The 17,906-nt window shown below is 43.2% G+C and overlaps 1 protein-coding gene across 1 annotated transcript in view; it reads right to left on the bottom strand.

Annotated features, from left to right (window-relative positions):
* Window positions 1–17,101, bottom strand: part of LOC102043323 (vasoactive intestinal polypeptide receptor) — a 71,223-nt gene extending 54,122 nt beyond the window's left edge. Inside the window, exon 1 of the mRNA XM_031062947.1 lies at window positions 17,011–17,101. Within this exon, the coding sequence (XP_030918807.1) occupies window positions 17,011–17,077 (67 nt within the window). The 5' untranslated portion in view covers window positions 17,078–17,101. The remainder of the gene's footprint in view (window positions 1–17,010) is intronic.
* Between the last annotated feature and the right edge of the window lie 805 nt (window positions 17,102–17,906).

Raw genomic sequence — 17,906 nt, 5'->3', positions numbered from 1 at the left:
TAGATTAAAAAGGCAGAATTTCCTAATTAAATATCTCTCTTCCTTGCCTTTGTCACTCCCTGTTGCATTAAAACACCTGATCTGAACCTGTGAGACATTATCCCCTTCCTTTTGTGTTTCCCCTAAATGCCATCATCTTTTCCTCCCCATTGCAGTGATTGTGCAGCTCTCACAGAAGGAAGGGGACACAGATGACAATCAAGGGGTCAAGGACCAAAATCCCTTCAGCAGAAGGAATTTTCTTCTTAAAAAGGGAAAAGGCACAAAACACTGCTGGAGGCTGAGCAGGGACAGTGCTGTGGCCAGGAAAGGAGTGAGGGAAGGTGGCACATCCAAGCTGGGAATGAAGGAATAACCAACACAGGGAGAAAACACAGGGCTTTGTCAAAATGAGGCATTGCTGAAGATTTTCTGGGGAGAATCAAAAGAAAAAATACCATGTCCTTTCCACAGATTTTTAATGTTTTGATTTTGCCCTTTTATTTCTCAGAAGGCATTAATAACACCCCATGCATGCTGCATTGTTGGATCCTGTAATGTTAATGCTGAAGCCAAAAGGAGTTGGCAGGTTTGAATTAAAAAAAAAATAAAAGGACTCAAACACATTTTTACATTGATATGTCACCATTTTAGAGTTCTTAGCAGAATTTTGACATTTTCCCCCCTGCTTTATATTTCCAAGAGCCAGGCACTGCTGCCTGGGTGAGATGGATGGGTTGTCAGCAGAGCTCCCTGCTTCCAGCATCTCTGCTCTCAGTTGTTTGTCCCATAATAAATGTTATTTAACATTTCACAGCCCATCAGATGGAAACACTCCCCCAAATGTGACTCAGAGCTGTTGAGGTCACCAGCCCCACAGGAGAGAGTCTGGGTTGTGAGGAACAAAGTGGTGACAAAATGTTGAGGAAATACTCCTCATGTGCCAGCAAAGGGAGCTATGAAAACCCCTGTCAGGCTGCACTTGTTGGTAATTACACCCAAATTCCTCCTTTAAATCATCTTTTACTCCTTGAGCTAAGGAAAGGGCTGGTGTCATCACCAGGCAGATCTGTCTCAGATCAATAGAGAGCACACAGAAATGCTTTGAAGCTGAGAAAAGAACCCTTAGCTGGCTTTCAAAGTGATTTTACAGGTTTTTCCTCCCCTCTCCTTTCCTGAACAAACGGAACTTTTCAAATAATGAAGTCCTGAGCTGAGTTTATCAGAGCCTGAAAAAGGGAATAACTGATGGTATCTCCTTCATGCAGAGCTCATTAAAAGTCAGGTTTCAGGTCCTTGTATCAGGTGCCCAGCTCAGCTCTCACAGCCTCACACTTTATCTCCCACCAAACAGCCAGCAGCTCCAACAGGGGCAGGATATTAAAGATTCCATGGAAAATGATTCCATGGTGGAATATTTCACGTTCTACAATCTTTCCCTCCACCAAGTGCAATAAATTAGAGTGCAGCCATTACCTCATGATAGGTTATAATACAAAATAAAAGCCATCTGATAGCATCAGATGGCTTTTTAAATGCCCTGAATTGTGCACTCTGAGAGTTTTGGTGATCTGTATCTTTTTCTCTGTTGACATTTTTCAGCACCACCTGTGATGTGTGAAGAAAGCTTTTAGGTGCTCACTTTTGTATAAAAAGCTTTTTTTTTTTTCTGATAAAAGGAAAGTGAAACTGGCCTTGCAAGACACATAAAGTGTATTTTTACAAATTATTGCTTCTGTAAACACACCCTGTACCTGCCTGATAGCTCTTACCACACCAATCTTCCTCATTGCTGTCCCAGACATGCTGAAAATATTTCTGCAATAAATAAAGAAGGGAATGGAAAGCAGAACTCTGGCTGGCATTGCATGCGAGGATCAGTGAATCTTGGGATGGTTTGGGTTGGAATGGACCCTAAAAATAACCTAATTCCAAATCCCTGCCACTGTCCCAGGCTGCTCCAAGCCCTGTCCAGCCCGGCCTTGGACGCTTCCAGGATCCAGGGGCAGCCACAGCTTCTCTGGGCATCCTGTTCTGTGTCTTTCTTGTGCTAACTATCTGCAGTTCAGGAAAATCAGTAATTTTTAGTGAGTAGAAGAGAATAACTGGAGTTTAAAGAATAGGAACAATCGAAGATTGATACCTGCAAAGTGCTTTGCATGCACAGTGCAGTGCTGTAATAATCCCATCACAAGTTCAGGTAAAACTTTGTGCCCTTTCATCTGACCCAGCACACAGACAACGTTTACCAAAGAGCCTTCCAGAAAATGCTTTTCTTCCTCCTAAACTGATAGACTTTTGTGGTGGTGTTTGCAGGGGTCCCAGGATGAGGGAAGAGATGAGAATCTTGACTCCATGTTTCAGAAGGCTGATTTATTATTTTATGATATATATTATATTAAAAGGAAATGATATATTATAACTATACTAAAAAAATAGAAGAAAGGACTTCATCAGAAGGCTTGAAAAGAAAGGAATGATAATAAAATCTTGTGACTGACCAGAGAGTCCAAGCCAGCTGACTGTGATTGGCCATTAATTAAAAACAACCAACATGAGACCAATCAAAGATGCACCTGTTGCATTCCACAGCAGCAGATAATTATTGTTTTTCTTTTCCTCTGAGGCTTCTCAGCTTCTCAGGAAAAAAATCCTGGCAAAGGGATTTTTTCAGAAAATATCATGGCAACAGACTTTATCTTGGAAAAAAACTGCTGGAATTTGGGGCTTGGCAGGCAAAAATCCATCTGAGAGCAGAAAGAGCTGCACTGTGCCTTGAAGGAAGGAAATCCCTCTCTTCCCTGTGGCATCACTTGGATGCAGCAAAGAGAACAAGTCTGGCCTGATCACATCGTGTTTGGGGATTGATAAGTGCTTTCCCATTAATTAATTGATTAATATAATAATTAATTTTATTTAAATAGTTAATTATAATTTAATATAATTTATTTTAATAGAATAGAATACAATTAATTAATTATAAATGTTGTGTTCTACCTTGCACTCAGTGTCTGCAGGGAGCATACAAATGTGTTTTTCCATCCTCACCCAGTGCAGCAAGTGCCAATGAGTTAAAAACACACCTTCTCTCCATTTCCATCAAGAGAACTGCTCTGCTCACATGCCTGTCCCAAAAACGAGGGGATGCACGCTGCCAGGGGCTGTGCTTTGCTTTGGGAAGGATCCCAGGTGAACCTGGAGGAGCTGTACAAAAACAAGTGTGTGGCTTTTCCAAGTCAGCAGCATTTCCCACCTCTCTGGGTGCAGTCTCTAAAGTCAGGGCTAGGATAGTGCTGGAACCTGGTTACTGAGAGTTTCAGATTGCTGTGCTGCCAGGCACTGACCCCCAAGAGAACACTGCATTGACCTGAGGCCGTGGAGAAGCTTCCAAAATGGAATGAGACAACTGGGATTGTGGGTGTGGAGTTTGGATAGAAGTGTGTGAGATCACAGGGTGGGAAACTCAGAGTTTACGGGTTTAGAATAGAGTAATAGATATAAAGCAAGATGGAGGTTTTAGGGTGGAGGCTGCTCCTTCTTCACCTTTTTCTCCATGGGTTTGGGTGATTTTGTGTAATTGGATAAAAAAGTCCCCATTGCAGGGCATGGTTATTGGGTTAAACGTAAAAATAATTTAGGGGTCATTAGTTTATCCAATTAAGGATAGTTTATTTTTTATAATGACTTGTCATTATAAAAATAAACTTTAAAAATTAAATATTTTTAAAAAGAAGAGGGTTCTTTTTCTCCATTTTAATTATTTTAACTGTGACTCCCACAGCCTCAGCTTTGCCCTGCCCTCCCTTGCCAGACCCTGAAGTGCTCTCTGGAGCTGAATATCTTCTGGAGGGCTTCAGGGAGAAATCCTTCATGCTTCTAAAGAAGCTGGAGCTCAGATCCCTCTATCCAGCAGCTCAGCCTTCCTCTCTGCACGCCAAATACCCCATCAGCAAGCCAAGGGCTGCACCAGCCTCACTCAGAGCCCTCCTCTGGGAGGTTCTGGCTCAGAAGTAGCTGCAAGAAACACAGTGGCACAAGAGCTCTCATTTCCTCTCCCTTTGAAAGGTTAATAAACAGAAAACAGGTCAATTCTCACACTGGTTTGCAGAACTGGCAGACTGGAGCATTAAAAACCCATTTATTGGATTCGTATCTACACTCACAGCAAATTGTGGTCAAAGCTTATCTAGGAAGCAGCAGAGAAATAACTTTCCCTCATGAATAAACATGAATTCCAGAGCTTTGGCACAGCCCTGAGATGGGACTTGGTGTGGCTGAGGAAAGAGATGAATGGCAGCAGCCTGGCACTCTCTGAAGCCAGGAGAACTCCCAGTTCAGGGAAAAACCCTTTGAGTGCATCAGTCTTTCACTAAATCAAGGAATAATTAAGGCTGGAAAAGACCTCCAAGGGCATCAAGCCCAACCCCATCCTCCAAACCCTCACACCAAATTCTCCCTAATGCTTGGGGTCACTCCAGGTCTCTTCTGGAAGACATTCCCCCACATTTTGCTCTGGAATCCCTGTTCAGATGCAGAGATGCCCATCTGACCCCTGGGGTGTCTCAGGAGCTCTCAGCACCCTCAGGGACAGCAGCAAGGCCAAGGCACAGCTCAGTGAAGCCAGGCTGAGCTATCCCAGGGCACCCTCACAGCCTGGTGTGCTGCAATAAAATCTCATTTTCACTCCAATTTCATACCAGCAGGCAGTTTCCAAACTCTCAGGACTGTAAACAGCCACAGGGTGACATTTATTGTCCCCCTGACAGACCCAGCCTTGTGGTTTGCCTCGTTAAAAGCATCTCATTACAACCAATTATCACAGCATCAATCTCCCTGTCCCAGCTGAGCTCTGATCTCTCCCTGACTGAAGGGAACAGCCCCCAAAAGATGGTGCCTGCACCAATCCATAACTCAGCACCACCCATGAGTTTGAATTTAATCTCAGTGGAGGAAAACTCACCATGAGCCCTGGGTCACCTCTGCCACCACAGACTCCAGAGACCTCCCAAATGAGGGATGATTTTCTATTTCAAAGTTGTATGTAATAATAAAAAATGCCATAGATAGATTCTTTTTCTCCCATAAATCTTGTAAATTAATGCAATTGGATTTTGATTCTGAAGTCAGGAAAATTTTTAGAATTCACAACCTCCTGTGCCAAGGCATGGCACAATTTAAGTGTCCAGTGCCAGAAAAATTATATATTTTTCTGAATTCACTTTGAACCTGTAAACAGCCATGGGAGGACATTTATTGTCCCCCTGACCAGCCCAGCCATGGTGCTCACCTGTGGTTTGCCTCATTAACAGCATCTCATTACAACCAATTATCACAACATCAAACTCCCTGTCCCAGCTGAGCTCTGATCTCTCCCTGACTGAAGGGAACAGCCCCCAAAAGATGGTGCCTGCACCAACCCATAACTCAGCACCACCCATGAGTTTGAATTTAATCTCAGGGGAGGAAAACTCACCATGAGCCCTGGGTCACCTCTGCCACCACAGACTCCAGAGACCTCTCAAACAAGAGATTATTTTCTATTTAAAATTTGTATGAAATAATAAAAAAATGCCACAGATAGATCCTTTTCTCCCATAAGTAATGTAAATTAAATGCATTTGAATTTTGATTCTGAACTCAGGAAAATTTTTAGAATTCAGAACTTCCTGTGCCAGGGCATTGCACAATTTGAGTGTCCGCTGACAGAAAAATTCTATCTTTTTCTGAATTCATTTTGAACCTGTAAATAGCCACGGGGTGACATTTGTCAATTTTCTATTTAAAAGTTGTATGAAATAATAAAAAATACAGTGGATAGATTGTTTTCCCATAAATTTTGGAAATTAATGCAATTGAATTTTGATTCTGAACCTAGGAAAATTTTTAGAATTCACAACCTCCTGTGCTCACCACCCAGGAAAACCCCTGGGTCACCACAGCCACCACAGACTCCAGAGAGCAGAGACCTCCCAAATAAGGGATCATTTTCTATTTAAAAGTTGTATGAAATAATAAAAAATACTTTAGATCGATTCTTTTTTCTGCCATAAATTTTGTAAATTAAATGCAGTTGAATTTTGATCCTGAACCTAGGAAAATTTTTAGAATTCACAACCTCCTGTGCCAAGGTGTTGCATGCTTTAAGTGTCCACTGACAGAAAAATTCTATCCTTTTCTGAATTCACTTGGAACCTGCTCATTGCTGCTTTCACTAGGAACTGCTCGGTTCTTTTACAAAGACAGAAATATTCACAGCCTGACCACAATATCCCTTTCCCTGGGGAGAAAACCCATAAAATCCTCTTTAACATCCCTCCTTGGGCATCTCATTTTCAAGCTGAAGTGTCCCAGCCTATTCAGTAGCTTCCAGCATGGAGACAGCTCCCTGCCATTTCTCCCTGGTATCTTTGGTGGGTTTAATTCTACTCCATCCTGCCCTGGGCTTGCAGAGTATGGTTTTACCTTATTTTTCTGTGACAGATTGGGTTTACTTGGGTTAGTTTGGCTCTGAGGTTTCACTAAATGAATCCTCCCTCCTTTCCCTGAAAAAAGTCACTGCTGTGCCCTGCTGTCCCCAATCCCACTTACACTCCAGCATCCTTTGGGCATCTCTCCTTCCCCCAGCTCCAGCTCATCACATTTTTTATTTATTTGTATCACCACTGGCAGAGTGCTCTGCAGCAACCCCATCCGAGCTCCCCTTCCAGCTTTCCACAGCTTTGGGTTTAATTTGGGTATTTTTTGCCTGTTGTGCTGCCTGCTCTGCCTCCAGCCCTGCAGGCAGGATGTGACAGAGAATCCAAGCAGCTGAAGGAAAATCACAATCCTGCCAGGGCTGTGACCCCTGGCATGGTGGCATCTCCTTCCATCAGCTCTGCTGGTGCTCTGGTGCTCCTTTGCTCATCACTCACTGAGGGATTTGCAGCTCCAGTTCAGCAGAAAAGCAACCACAGAAAGCAAAAAGGATCCCAAAATTCAGGATAAGTGAAAAGAGTTTGCTTTGGATTTTCCTCAATATCTGTGGCAAGTCTGAAATTTCATTTTTCCCACAAGCTGGACTTGATGATCTTAAAGGTCTTTTCCACCTTAACAACTCCATGGTTCTATAACAAGAACAGCATTAATTACTATAAAACATGGTTTATACTTCTGCAAGTAGAAGCTGTCCAAGCACTCCACAGGAATATATTAAAAAATAAATTTCTTCCTAATTGTTTGGAGAAATTTCACCCAAAGACATAAGAAGGAAACCTCACCTTAAAGCCCCCAGACTGAGTCAGTCTAAGCAACATGAAAGAAATCACCAGTGACTGTTGCTGGAGGGTGATTTTTAAGCATGAAAATCCTGAGATTTTCCATCAACAACATCTATTGGGAAATAATTTCATTTAAAAAAAAAGTTTGTAATCTTTCAGCCTTTTTTAACCAACAAACTAAATAAACACTCGGCTTTTTTAATCCCCCCTTTTCATAAATCAAATTTCTGAGCTGATCCCTTCTGCCTAACTCCAGAACATGTAAACTGAAAGAAAAGATCCAAGATTTAAGAAGGTTTACACAGGGTGTTGCCAAAAGCATGACTTATCTCCTCAGCAGCCTCTAAACAAGATCTGCAGTGCTCTGAGACAGACCATGATTAAAGGATTATTCCAGGGTTTCCTCACTCAAATCCCTCTGCTCTTCCAGCAGTTGTAGACAACTGGATTTATAGAGAATCAGACTTTGAATTTAGGGACCTTCCTAGATGGTTTTCCCCATATTGGCATCTCCAGAGAGAAATTCAGAGCAAAGACGAGTGGCTGAACACCTCTTGGCTTTTCCCAACTTGGCTTTTGGTGTGTGCAATATTTCCCAGGTAGAAAGGGTGGACACCATCATAGAAGGGCTCTGATAAAGTCAATATTAATAGAAAAACTAAAAGAAAATATGAGGAAGGAAAGTATTTTTTAACCAGAAATCTCATGGGATTTGAGAGGGACAAACACAGGCTGCTGTCAGAAACAAAAACTCTGCATAGATGGATTTAATCTGAGCTCCAGATTAAATTATTAATTTAACCACCCAGAGCTTTGAAAATACTTGGAATTTATTTTCCATTGCACCAATGCCACTTCCTCTTTATTTCTAAAACCTCTGCATGGCTGTGTGCATTTATCTATTATCCCATGCTAAAAAAAAAAAAAAAAGAAAAATGAACCAAAACTTCTGCTGGCATTTAAGTGTGGCACATTCTCCAAACTAAAATGCCTTTTCCAACATAAATTTATGTCCACTAAGTGGCTGCTAATCCTGACAAACCCAAGACAGCTGTTCCCAAATCAAACAAACCCTGCTGCTTGTTCGAGACCTTCCAGCTGAGAATCAGCAACAGCAAAACCAAGGCAAAGCCTCCACCCCTGCTGTGTTTTAAGGCAGAAAACAGATGTTGGAACATCTTAATATCTGTGGAAAGGTGAAGTCAAGGTTAAAAGTAGAGAGGAGTGATGAGGTGCTGTGTAGGTCTGTGCTGGAATTTCATCCTGGTTTTGGTGGGTGTTTGCACTTGAAGAGGGTGAATGGGGTTAGTGAAGCAACTGAGGGACCACTGTTGGAAACATGGAATTGTTGAGGTTGGAAAAATATTTTAAAGCCATTGAGGCCAAGAGTTAACCAAGCATCACCATGTTTACCACTAAATCACCAAAATTCAACTGGGAATCAGCAGTGCTCACTGGAGAGACGGAGCTAAATCCCAATCCCAAGTACCTGGTGATAAATCCCAATTTTCAGTGAGGCTGGGATTGCATTCTTCCCTTCTGAAATACAGAATCGTGGAATAGTTTGGGTTGAAAGGGACCTCTAAAGGTCATCTTGTTCCACCCCCTTGCCATGATTTCACCTGATCTGGCCAAATCCCCTCCAAGCCACTGAACACCAGCACAGAGATTTTCTGTGAAATGTGGTTGTTTTTTTCCTACACATTTGAGCTGCTCATTAAGATTTTAAATATTTAAATATCCCCTCATTTTAAATATTTTGACCACAGGCAAGACAATCTGAACAGGATTCATCACATCCTGAAAGAGCTGCCTACACCTGGCCAGAACACACCAGAGATACGCAAAACCAAGTGAAAATCCCTCACCAAAAGTCATTCCCATGCCATGGGTGTGTGTCCATGGAGCAAGGATGGACAGAAAAAGAACGATTTTTAGGGAAAATTTTGCTGATTACTGTTTCTTCAGAAAGAAATTCCTGGTCTGGAAGAACAGCTTCAGGCTGGATCAGCCAACACCAAAGTCTGGGGCTGGTTTTACCCCTGTGACAATGCTGCTCCTTCCTTTCAGGGGCCAGATTTCACAGCAGAGTCTGCAAAAGTTCTCTTTTGAAAAACCCAGATTTCTTTCCTTTGAGTTTCCAGGGAGTGGGTTCCACCTCTGCAACAGCTGCAGCATGAAAGTGTTTGGGAAGATTGAGGGAATGGTGAAGGAAGACCACTTGGAAGGACCTGTCCTATTGCGTATTGCGATCATCGCCAAAGAACTGGGAGAAAAATTCCTGATAAATAAAAGGAAGCTTGACTTTGGTACTGATCCCACACGAGGGTCTGGGGTTTAAGGTTTTCAAGTCCCATGGCTGAATTTTCTACTGTTGTAGGAGAGGCCACCCTGTCAAGGAATGGAGGGGACTTGTCACATCTGGGAGTTGCCCAGTGCTGCTGGTCAGAGCAAGAATGAAGCTGAGAGACCCTTTGTATCACCTAGGCTGGAGTAATAGGAAAAAATTTAATTGAAAATTAATAAAAGATAATGTGGCAAAAAGTCAGGCAGGTTCTTTTGCCTTTAGAGAGACCACCAAGATCAAGCACATTTTAGACTGAGCTAAACTGGTTTTTTTGAGTATATTGATAGAGGTTTGATTGAGGGTTTGATTTAGCAGACCAGCAGCTGCCATTTAATGCCATTCCTGTTGTCCCAGGATTTTTTAAGAGGCTGATGAATGTGGTACAAGACTTATGAGAGCTCTACACAGCTCTGAAATGACAGAATCACAGAACTGTTGAGGTTGGGAAAGACCCCTAAGGTCACCAAATCCAACCACCAGCCCAGCACCACCACGCTCACCACTGATGCACGTCCTCAAGTGCCACATCCACAGATTTCCCCACCCTGCTTTCGGCACTTTCTGGAATTTTTGAGCTGGATCAGCCTTCTCCAGCACCTGGAAAGCTGCTGATAACAGGATTGTCCCACAAATCCCACTGACACCTCATCTGCTCCAAAGAGGGCTTGTGCAACAGGGAGGTGAGAATTCACTTGAACTTTTCCAAGCAAGGAACTATTAATTATTTCTTATCTTGCTGCACTATAAACAGATGGTGATGAATAAACAGGCTCCTAATTTAAACTTCATCAATGTTTTTTTCCAGCTTGATTTTTAATTTCCATATGTTCCTTGCTTCTCCTCCCATCAAACTTGATTTGACTTCTTTAGGGGGGGACTGACAGAGACAGAGACCAGGCTCCAAATTTGGCTTTTTTAGACAGCCTCCACTGTGGAACAGCAAAAGCAATATTCAGAATTTAACCAGCATGGGCCATTTCCCACCTGGATTTTTTTTGCATGTCACAATGGTGATGATGATCTTGCAGAACTCATCTCTATCTCACAGGTGTGAGGCATGTTCAAGGTAGCAGATGTGAACAGGTATTGGGAGGGGGAATGCCACTATTTTTTCCTGTGTTTTCCATTTTTCAGGCTTTTTTTATTGGGTTTTGTTATGTTTCCAAGACAGATAGGCTTAGAGAGTGAACAAAAAAGTGCAGTGTTGAGGGACTAGGGGTATCAGGCCAGGTTGGATGGGGCTTGGAGCAATCTGGGATAGTGGAAGGTGTCCCTGACATGGAAGGAGGTTGGAAGGAGATGATCTTTAAGGTCCCTTCCAACCCAAAGCACTCCATGATTCTGTGATTCCACAAAGGCCGTGCTCCCTGCACAGCTCTTGGTCTCCAGAGCTGCTCATCCCACCCAGACTCAAGTCATGGTTCCTTATTCAGCTGTTATCCCTAAATAACTCTCCTGCTTCTGAAAGAGTATCTGATTGCAGAGCAAATTAATTAGCAATAATGGGATAAACAGATAATGAGCTGAGCCAGCCGACCTAGACCTGATTGATTTTCCTGCCTTTTTGAAAAAGAGATGGCTACTTTTTAAAATTTATTATCATTTAATTTGTGGGCTTCAGTTTAAGCTGAACTGTTTGTAAATTAAAACCGTGGAGAAGTGAAGCTTTCTCCAAAAAAAAAACAACAAAAACAAACAAACAAAAAAAAACCAAAACAGAAATACTCCTTTGCGCATGACATAAAAGAGGCAAGTGAAAGTGAGCAGGAAGCAGTGCAGAGGTGATTCCTGCCTTGCAGCCACCAGGAGCTCCACAGAGAGAGGGATTTTCCTCTGTCTGTGAGGCTGGGAAGGAAATCCTCTTCTTCCAGCCCTTGGCAGAGCTTCCCTCCTGCTGCTCAGTGCATTGTCAGCTGAGCTGTCACTGTGCTGCACACATATATCCTGCAAAAAGCACCTGGTGATAAATCCCAGTTTTCAGTGAGGCTGGGATTGCATTCCTCCTTTCTGAAATACAGAATCATGGAATAGTTTGGGTTGAAAGGGACCTTTAAAGGTCATCTTGTTCCACCCCCTTGCCATGATTTCACCTGATCTGGCCAAATCCCCTCCAAGCCACTGAGCACCAGCACACAGATTTTCTGTGAAATGTGTTGGTTTTTTTTCCTACGCATTTGAGCTGCTCATTAAGATTTTAATATTTAAATATCCCCTCATTTTAAATATTTTGACAAAAGGCAAACAGGATTCATCACATCCTGAAAGAACTGCCTACACTTGGCCAGAACACACCAGAGATACGCAAAACCAAGTGAAAATCCCTCACCAAAAGTCATTCCCATGCCATGGCTGTGTGCCCATGGGAATCTGGTCTCTGTCTACCTATTCCTGATTTTAATGGCAAAGAACCCACTCCTGTGTTGAATCACATATTGCATTTGTGATAGACGAGTCATGCGATGACTGACTCTCACAATTAATAGACAAATATAATGTACATAAGTTAAGAAAAGTTTCTAGATTTATTTTTATGTTGTACCCCCTCATGTGGTTATCAAGGGACAGCTGGAGTTGGGACATCTGGGAGGGCTGGCTTGTCACTGTGAGACACCTGACCTCCAAATCAGGATTTGAGGAAGAGATCTCCACCACTGGACAGAGAAGAGGGGGTTGATGGACAGAACGTTGGGAGGGTTTAAAGGGTTAAAAAGGGAAAACCTCCATTGTGAGGGGGCTGAGCATATGGCGGGGGAAAACTTTTGCTCCCAGCGCCTTTTTCTTTATTCAGTTTTCTGTTGTAATTTTGATAAGGTTTAATAAACCTTCCTAAACTATGAAAAGTGAGCAGCTATTTCTCACACATTTGATGTCTTTGCCAGTTATTTCAGAACACCAGGGCAGGGGAGTGCAAGGCCAGTCCTGCTCACCAAATCCAGCCCTGTGCTGCAACACAACTGCACCCCACACACCCTTCCAGAAACTGGGCAAGCTCTGCCACCAAATCCATAAAACTCTCCTTCCTGCAGACCTGCAGAGAGGCTGCTGGGCGTCCTTTGATGGTTACAAACTTCCTTAAATGCCCAGACTTTGATCTTGGTGCTGTTTGGTTCTCCTCTGTACACACTGCCAGCTTCAACTGCGTTTCCCTGTGGATTTCCCCCTCGCTGCATCCTTTGCAGCCTTTCCTGTGCTGGAAAACTCTGGGAACCCAGGAAATTCCTCTGGCTGCTCTGGAGGACTCGAGCCCCTGCCCAGGGGGTTCAGAGACCTGGGCACAGAGCCCAAGACCCCTGTGCCTTTGATTGAGCCCTTGGAAAAAACAATTACCAACCTTTATATGAAGAATTACAAGCCATGAAAGTTTAAGTAGAATGATAGTGAATTTATCATGGGGTGAATAATAGATTTTTGGGGTTTTTAGAATGGGGGTTCAGGGGGCAAGATGGAGGAATTGGGGCGTGTCCAGCCTTTCTCCTCCTTCTTGGCCTCCATCTCCTGCTGTGATGGTGGCACTTACAGATTGGTTTAGAGTAGAAGCTCACTGCCTAACACAGGTGATAGGTATTGGGAAGTAATTGTAAATATTGTACACGTAGTTTTTAGTATAAAAAGATAACACTGCCCCGGGAGCAGGCAGAGTGCCTCTGCTGTCCTGCTGAGCGGACCTCGGCTGGACAGGAGAAAGAATTTTATAGATAAGATACAGTAAACAACCTTGAGACCAACAAATGAAGAGTTGTGACTCCTTCTTCAGCTGCTGGGAAAAGAGACTTTCTAACACAACTTGGGGTCACTCTGAGCAGTGAGAGACCCCGAGAGAAAACAAATTAAATAAACTTCTCCTCATCAGAGTTAGGCAATATTTAGTGAGCACTGGGCTGTAGAATCACAGAATCATCAGAATTGGAAGACACCTTTAAAATTATCAAGTCCAATTGTCAAACTTCCTAAAATATGGGTAAATCCACAGATAATGAATCATGCTCCTAAAAGGGAATAGATTTACATGGATCATCTCCTTCTAGCCCCTTGCCATGGGACAAGTATCCTAGGTATATCCCTTCCAGTATCCCAGGGTGCTCCAAGCCTCATCCAACATGGCTTTGGACACTTCCAGGGATGGCAGAAATTTAATCTGAAAAGAAACCAGGATTTCATGCATATTCAGCCCCTGTGAGGAAGGAGTGGGTGTTTGAAGACAAAAAAAAAAAGAGGGTTAAGAAGGACATTGTTGTTTATCAGTGGAAATCCACCAGCTCAACCCCAGCCAGTGATCAACCTCAGCACCATCAAGTGCTCTCAACAAGTGACTAATCTGCCTGACACATCAAATTACAGCTGTGATTAAGCCCCTCTGATCAATACAATTGATAATGGCTCCTAAACAAAGCTTTCTTTCCAGAATATACCAAGACACTGTGTTTATTTCCACTCCTTTGATTAGAAAGGATAATAAAACACTCGTTAAACCTCAAGTCATTCTCCTTTTCCTGAAAAGCTGTGGGAAGTGCAGAAGGCAACACAACCACCTGGCCATAAATCAAAGCTGAACACGGCAGATCACAGGGAGTTTCAATTTTCCAGGAAAAACATGATTTTAACCCTGTTCCATCCCGCTGAACAGGAGGATGGAACTGGATTAAAATCATGTTTTCCCTCTGAGTTTTACTAGGATTTCTCTTTCCAGCAACACTCCGATGAAAGTGTCATCACCTTCACAGGATCTCATATCATCACCTTCATGAGATTTCTCTCCAGCAAACTCCCCCCTTGCCCCCACCCATCAAAGTTCAAAGTTTGATTTTACAGCTCAGGCACATTTATTGAATTATGGGGCCCCAGTCCAGAAAAAACACCTTCTTTGACTTGTGCTCACATGCTGTGAACACACTGAAGGGGAAACACATCCTGTGTAGGCACTTGGAAATTGTCTGTCCACACAGCACATGGCAGAGTTCTCACACACTCATCCACAGCACCCATTTAAGAGCCAACAATTCTGTTTTTTTCTGTTGCCTCCAGGGCAGTTGTGGCTGTCTGGATAATAAATTCAGGTATTTAGCTCCTAAATACCTGCTGATGCTTTGGGGTAAATGGATGCCAAATGCTTTCCACAAAGGAAGGGACCTGAAAATCATCTCCTTCCACCCCCCTTCCATGGGCAGGGACATCTTCCACTATTCCAGATTGTTCCAAGCTCCATCCAGCCTGGTCTTGGGCACTTCCAGGGATGGAGCAGCCATAGCTTCTCTGTGAGAGGAATGATGGATTTGTCTTTACAAACAAGATGTGGGGGTCTGCTGGTGGATAAAACCAGCACTGAGATACAAAAGAAACACTGGGAAGGATTCCACTGATTGAGGAATGGAAAAAGAGCTTTGCTTTTACAAATAAACTTTAGGTTTGCTGATAAACGAAGCTGGACATTGAAAGATGAAAGAAACAATGGGGAAGAAAAACGCCTAAATTCCATAAGAATTAAAAATTAAAAGGAAGGGTTGTACATTAGAGGGGAATCTCTGGTATCGGGCATATCAGAAAGTCTGAACCTCCCAAGTGCCTCAGCCTATGGGGAAAGAGAGAAGGGAAATGCAGCTGGGAAATTGGGATAAAAAGGAGGCTGCATCCTCCAAAACTGTGAGAGACCCCAGGGGAATGCCCCATGGCCTCTCCCTTTATTGGAATAAAGCCAAAAATGACTCCTCTGTCTCCTTTTTGGACATAAACCTCTGATGCTTGTGAATTAATTTTCCTGACATCTGGAAACCTGTGTCAGGCCTCACCACCCTCCCAGGAAAGAATTTCTTCCTAATACCCAATCTAAACCTGCTCTCTTTCAGTTTGAAGCCATTCCCCACTGTCCTGTCACTCCAGTTCCAGCACTGTGTCCATGGACAAAACCATTTTCCTGTGCTTAAATCTGCAATTTCTGAATCAATCCAATTCATCAGTAGTGACTGGTGGAAATGCAGATTTATCCCAATATTTCAGCATTCCATCAGGGAATAAAAACCTCCAAAGGATTTCTATATACTTGCTTTGGGCATTAATGACTTGCAATATGGCTGTGTGTCTTCAGAACTGGGAAAAATATTCCCAATAATTTAATTCTGTTGTTACAGAAAAAAAAAAAAAGAAAGAAAGAAAAAAGAGCTGTTTTGGATTAAACTTTCCAATGAGAAAAATCATTTTGGAAAAGCAGAAAAAGTATCACCACTTCAACTATTTATTCTCCTTTTAATGTATTGCATTTAATTTAATTTCTTTAAATATCCATGAAAACGAAATTAAGCATTTAGCTGGCTTTCAGATGAAGGTTTTTATCCACCCTGAATTCTCCCTTTACTGGATTCCAGAAGAACATTTCTTCAAAAGACTCCATTTAAATGTACAAGGACACTTGAAACAGCTTCCTAATCAAAGACAAGCATCCCTTGGGAGATAAAAGCAGGGGCCAAAAGCCTTCCTGGCATCCAGGAAGCTCCTCCTGGGATCAGCTTGTCCCAGGATTCTGCTCCATCAGGGCAGACCTTCACTCTGTGGCCTGGCTGCAAGCATTGCCAGTGGAGACTTTCCTCTTCCACTTTTCCCTCTTTTGGGAGGAGGGATGCAAATCTCAACCAGGATTTCAGATTCATCTTCCCAGCCTTTTCCATGTTTTTTGGATCCTGGCAGTCTCACCTGGATTCCTGCACACTTTTTACTGACAGACATGGGGCTGGTAACTTGAGAGAGGCATTTGGAGGGGGAGAGATCCAACTGGATGCCTTAATTTGGGGTTCTGACAGCTCTGCTGCAGAACAGAGTGGGGTGGGATGGGATGGGATGGGATGGGATGGGATGGGATGGGATGGGGCAGCACCAAAACCTTGCTCCTTTCCTGACCATTGGAGCAGGAAGAGGGTTAAGGAGACTGGAGACTCTTCCAGGGGGATTTCTCAGTGTGGTGAGTGCTCCATGAACAAGGAGAGGATCTCAGCTGCCTGTCCCAACTCCAGAAATACTTCACAGCCTTGGAGCACCATCTGCTCCACCATGAGGACAGGAGCAATTTTGGCACATCAATCAAAGGAGATGGTGGTCACAATGACTTCTCTTGAAGTTATCCAAGAAGAACTGGAAGAACTTCAGGCTTTCAGTTCTTAAGGAAAAACTGGAAAAATTCCAGTTCAAGGTGGTGGGCAACTGTGATTAAACCCTCTGAAACACCTCAGCCAGGCATTCCCAGCCAGGAGCTGCAAGGGAACCTGCAGAGCTGCTGGAACTCTTGGCTGACTTTGGAAGCACCAATTTCTCTCCCTCCTGAAAAGCAACTGGAGGAGTCCTTTTTCCAGCAGCAGAAGGGCTGGGAAATAGCCAGGACAAGGCAGCTGTGAGGCTGAGGGCCCTGGATTTGCTGGCCAGGGAGGGACAGAAGCGTTGCCATACCTGAGGTCTGGTTGTCCCAGGTCAGCTCTGCCAGGCACTGGCTGCGCTCCTCCTCGATCTCCTGCATGATGCTGCACTCTGGCCGCGTGCTGGACGCCTGCAGGGAGGGCACAGAAGGAGACAGTGAGCAAAGCCCACACTCAGGGAGGCATTCCCAGGCATTCATGGCCTTGTGGGGCAAGCTGGAGCTCTCCAGGACCATTGCACACATGTGCACCCAGCCTTATTCTGTGTTCGCTCAAGAGGAGGGAGAGCAACCCAGAGTTGCTGAAAAAATCAGCATTTCTCTCCATTTCCTTAGAAAAAAAACCCCACCACCTATTTTTTTTTTCTGATGATCAGTATGATAATTCACTTGTGGGGAATTTTGGAAGGATTTGAGACGGGACCTCTGAATTGTTTTTGATGGTGCAGTTTATTTTCTTATTTTCTACATGGGCAGGAAGGGTGAGTTCAGCTCACATCTTCACAGCATGATTCAGAAGGTCACCAGACCCTTAGTTACAAGACCTTTTAAGGAGTTATTGACCAATAAAACACTGCCAACAAGGATATTTATGTTTTTGACCCAATCCTTAAATATTTAGTCTTATGGACACATGCTACAGTGTAAGCTTTCTTAACTAATCATGTTATAACACACAAACCTATGGTAATACATTCTAAACTCCTTGTTTACATCTGTAACTACTTTTGTCCTTTCTATATCTTAAACTCTAAAACTCTAAACTTTACTTAGCTTAATGTATGTGTGTAACTTTCCTTTACTTAGCTTAATGTGTAACTTTAAACTACAAATCCACATTCTCGTTTCTAGCACCTCAGTTTTGAAGCCTTTTCCAAGGTCTCAGATCAAATCCTGGGTTTAATTCTAAGCTTTGGCTTACAAGCCCAAA

This window comes from Geospiza fortis, unplaced genomic scaffold, assembly GCF_000277835.1.
Source record: "Geospiza fortis unplaced genomic scaffold, GeoFor_1.0 scaffold34, whole genome shotgun sequence".
NCBI classification, from domain to species: domain Eukaryota; kingdom Metazoa; phylum Chordata; class Aves; order Passeriformes; family Thraupidae; genus Geospiza; species Geospiza fortis.
This window is presented reverse-complemented; position numbering and strand designations above follow the sequence as displayed.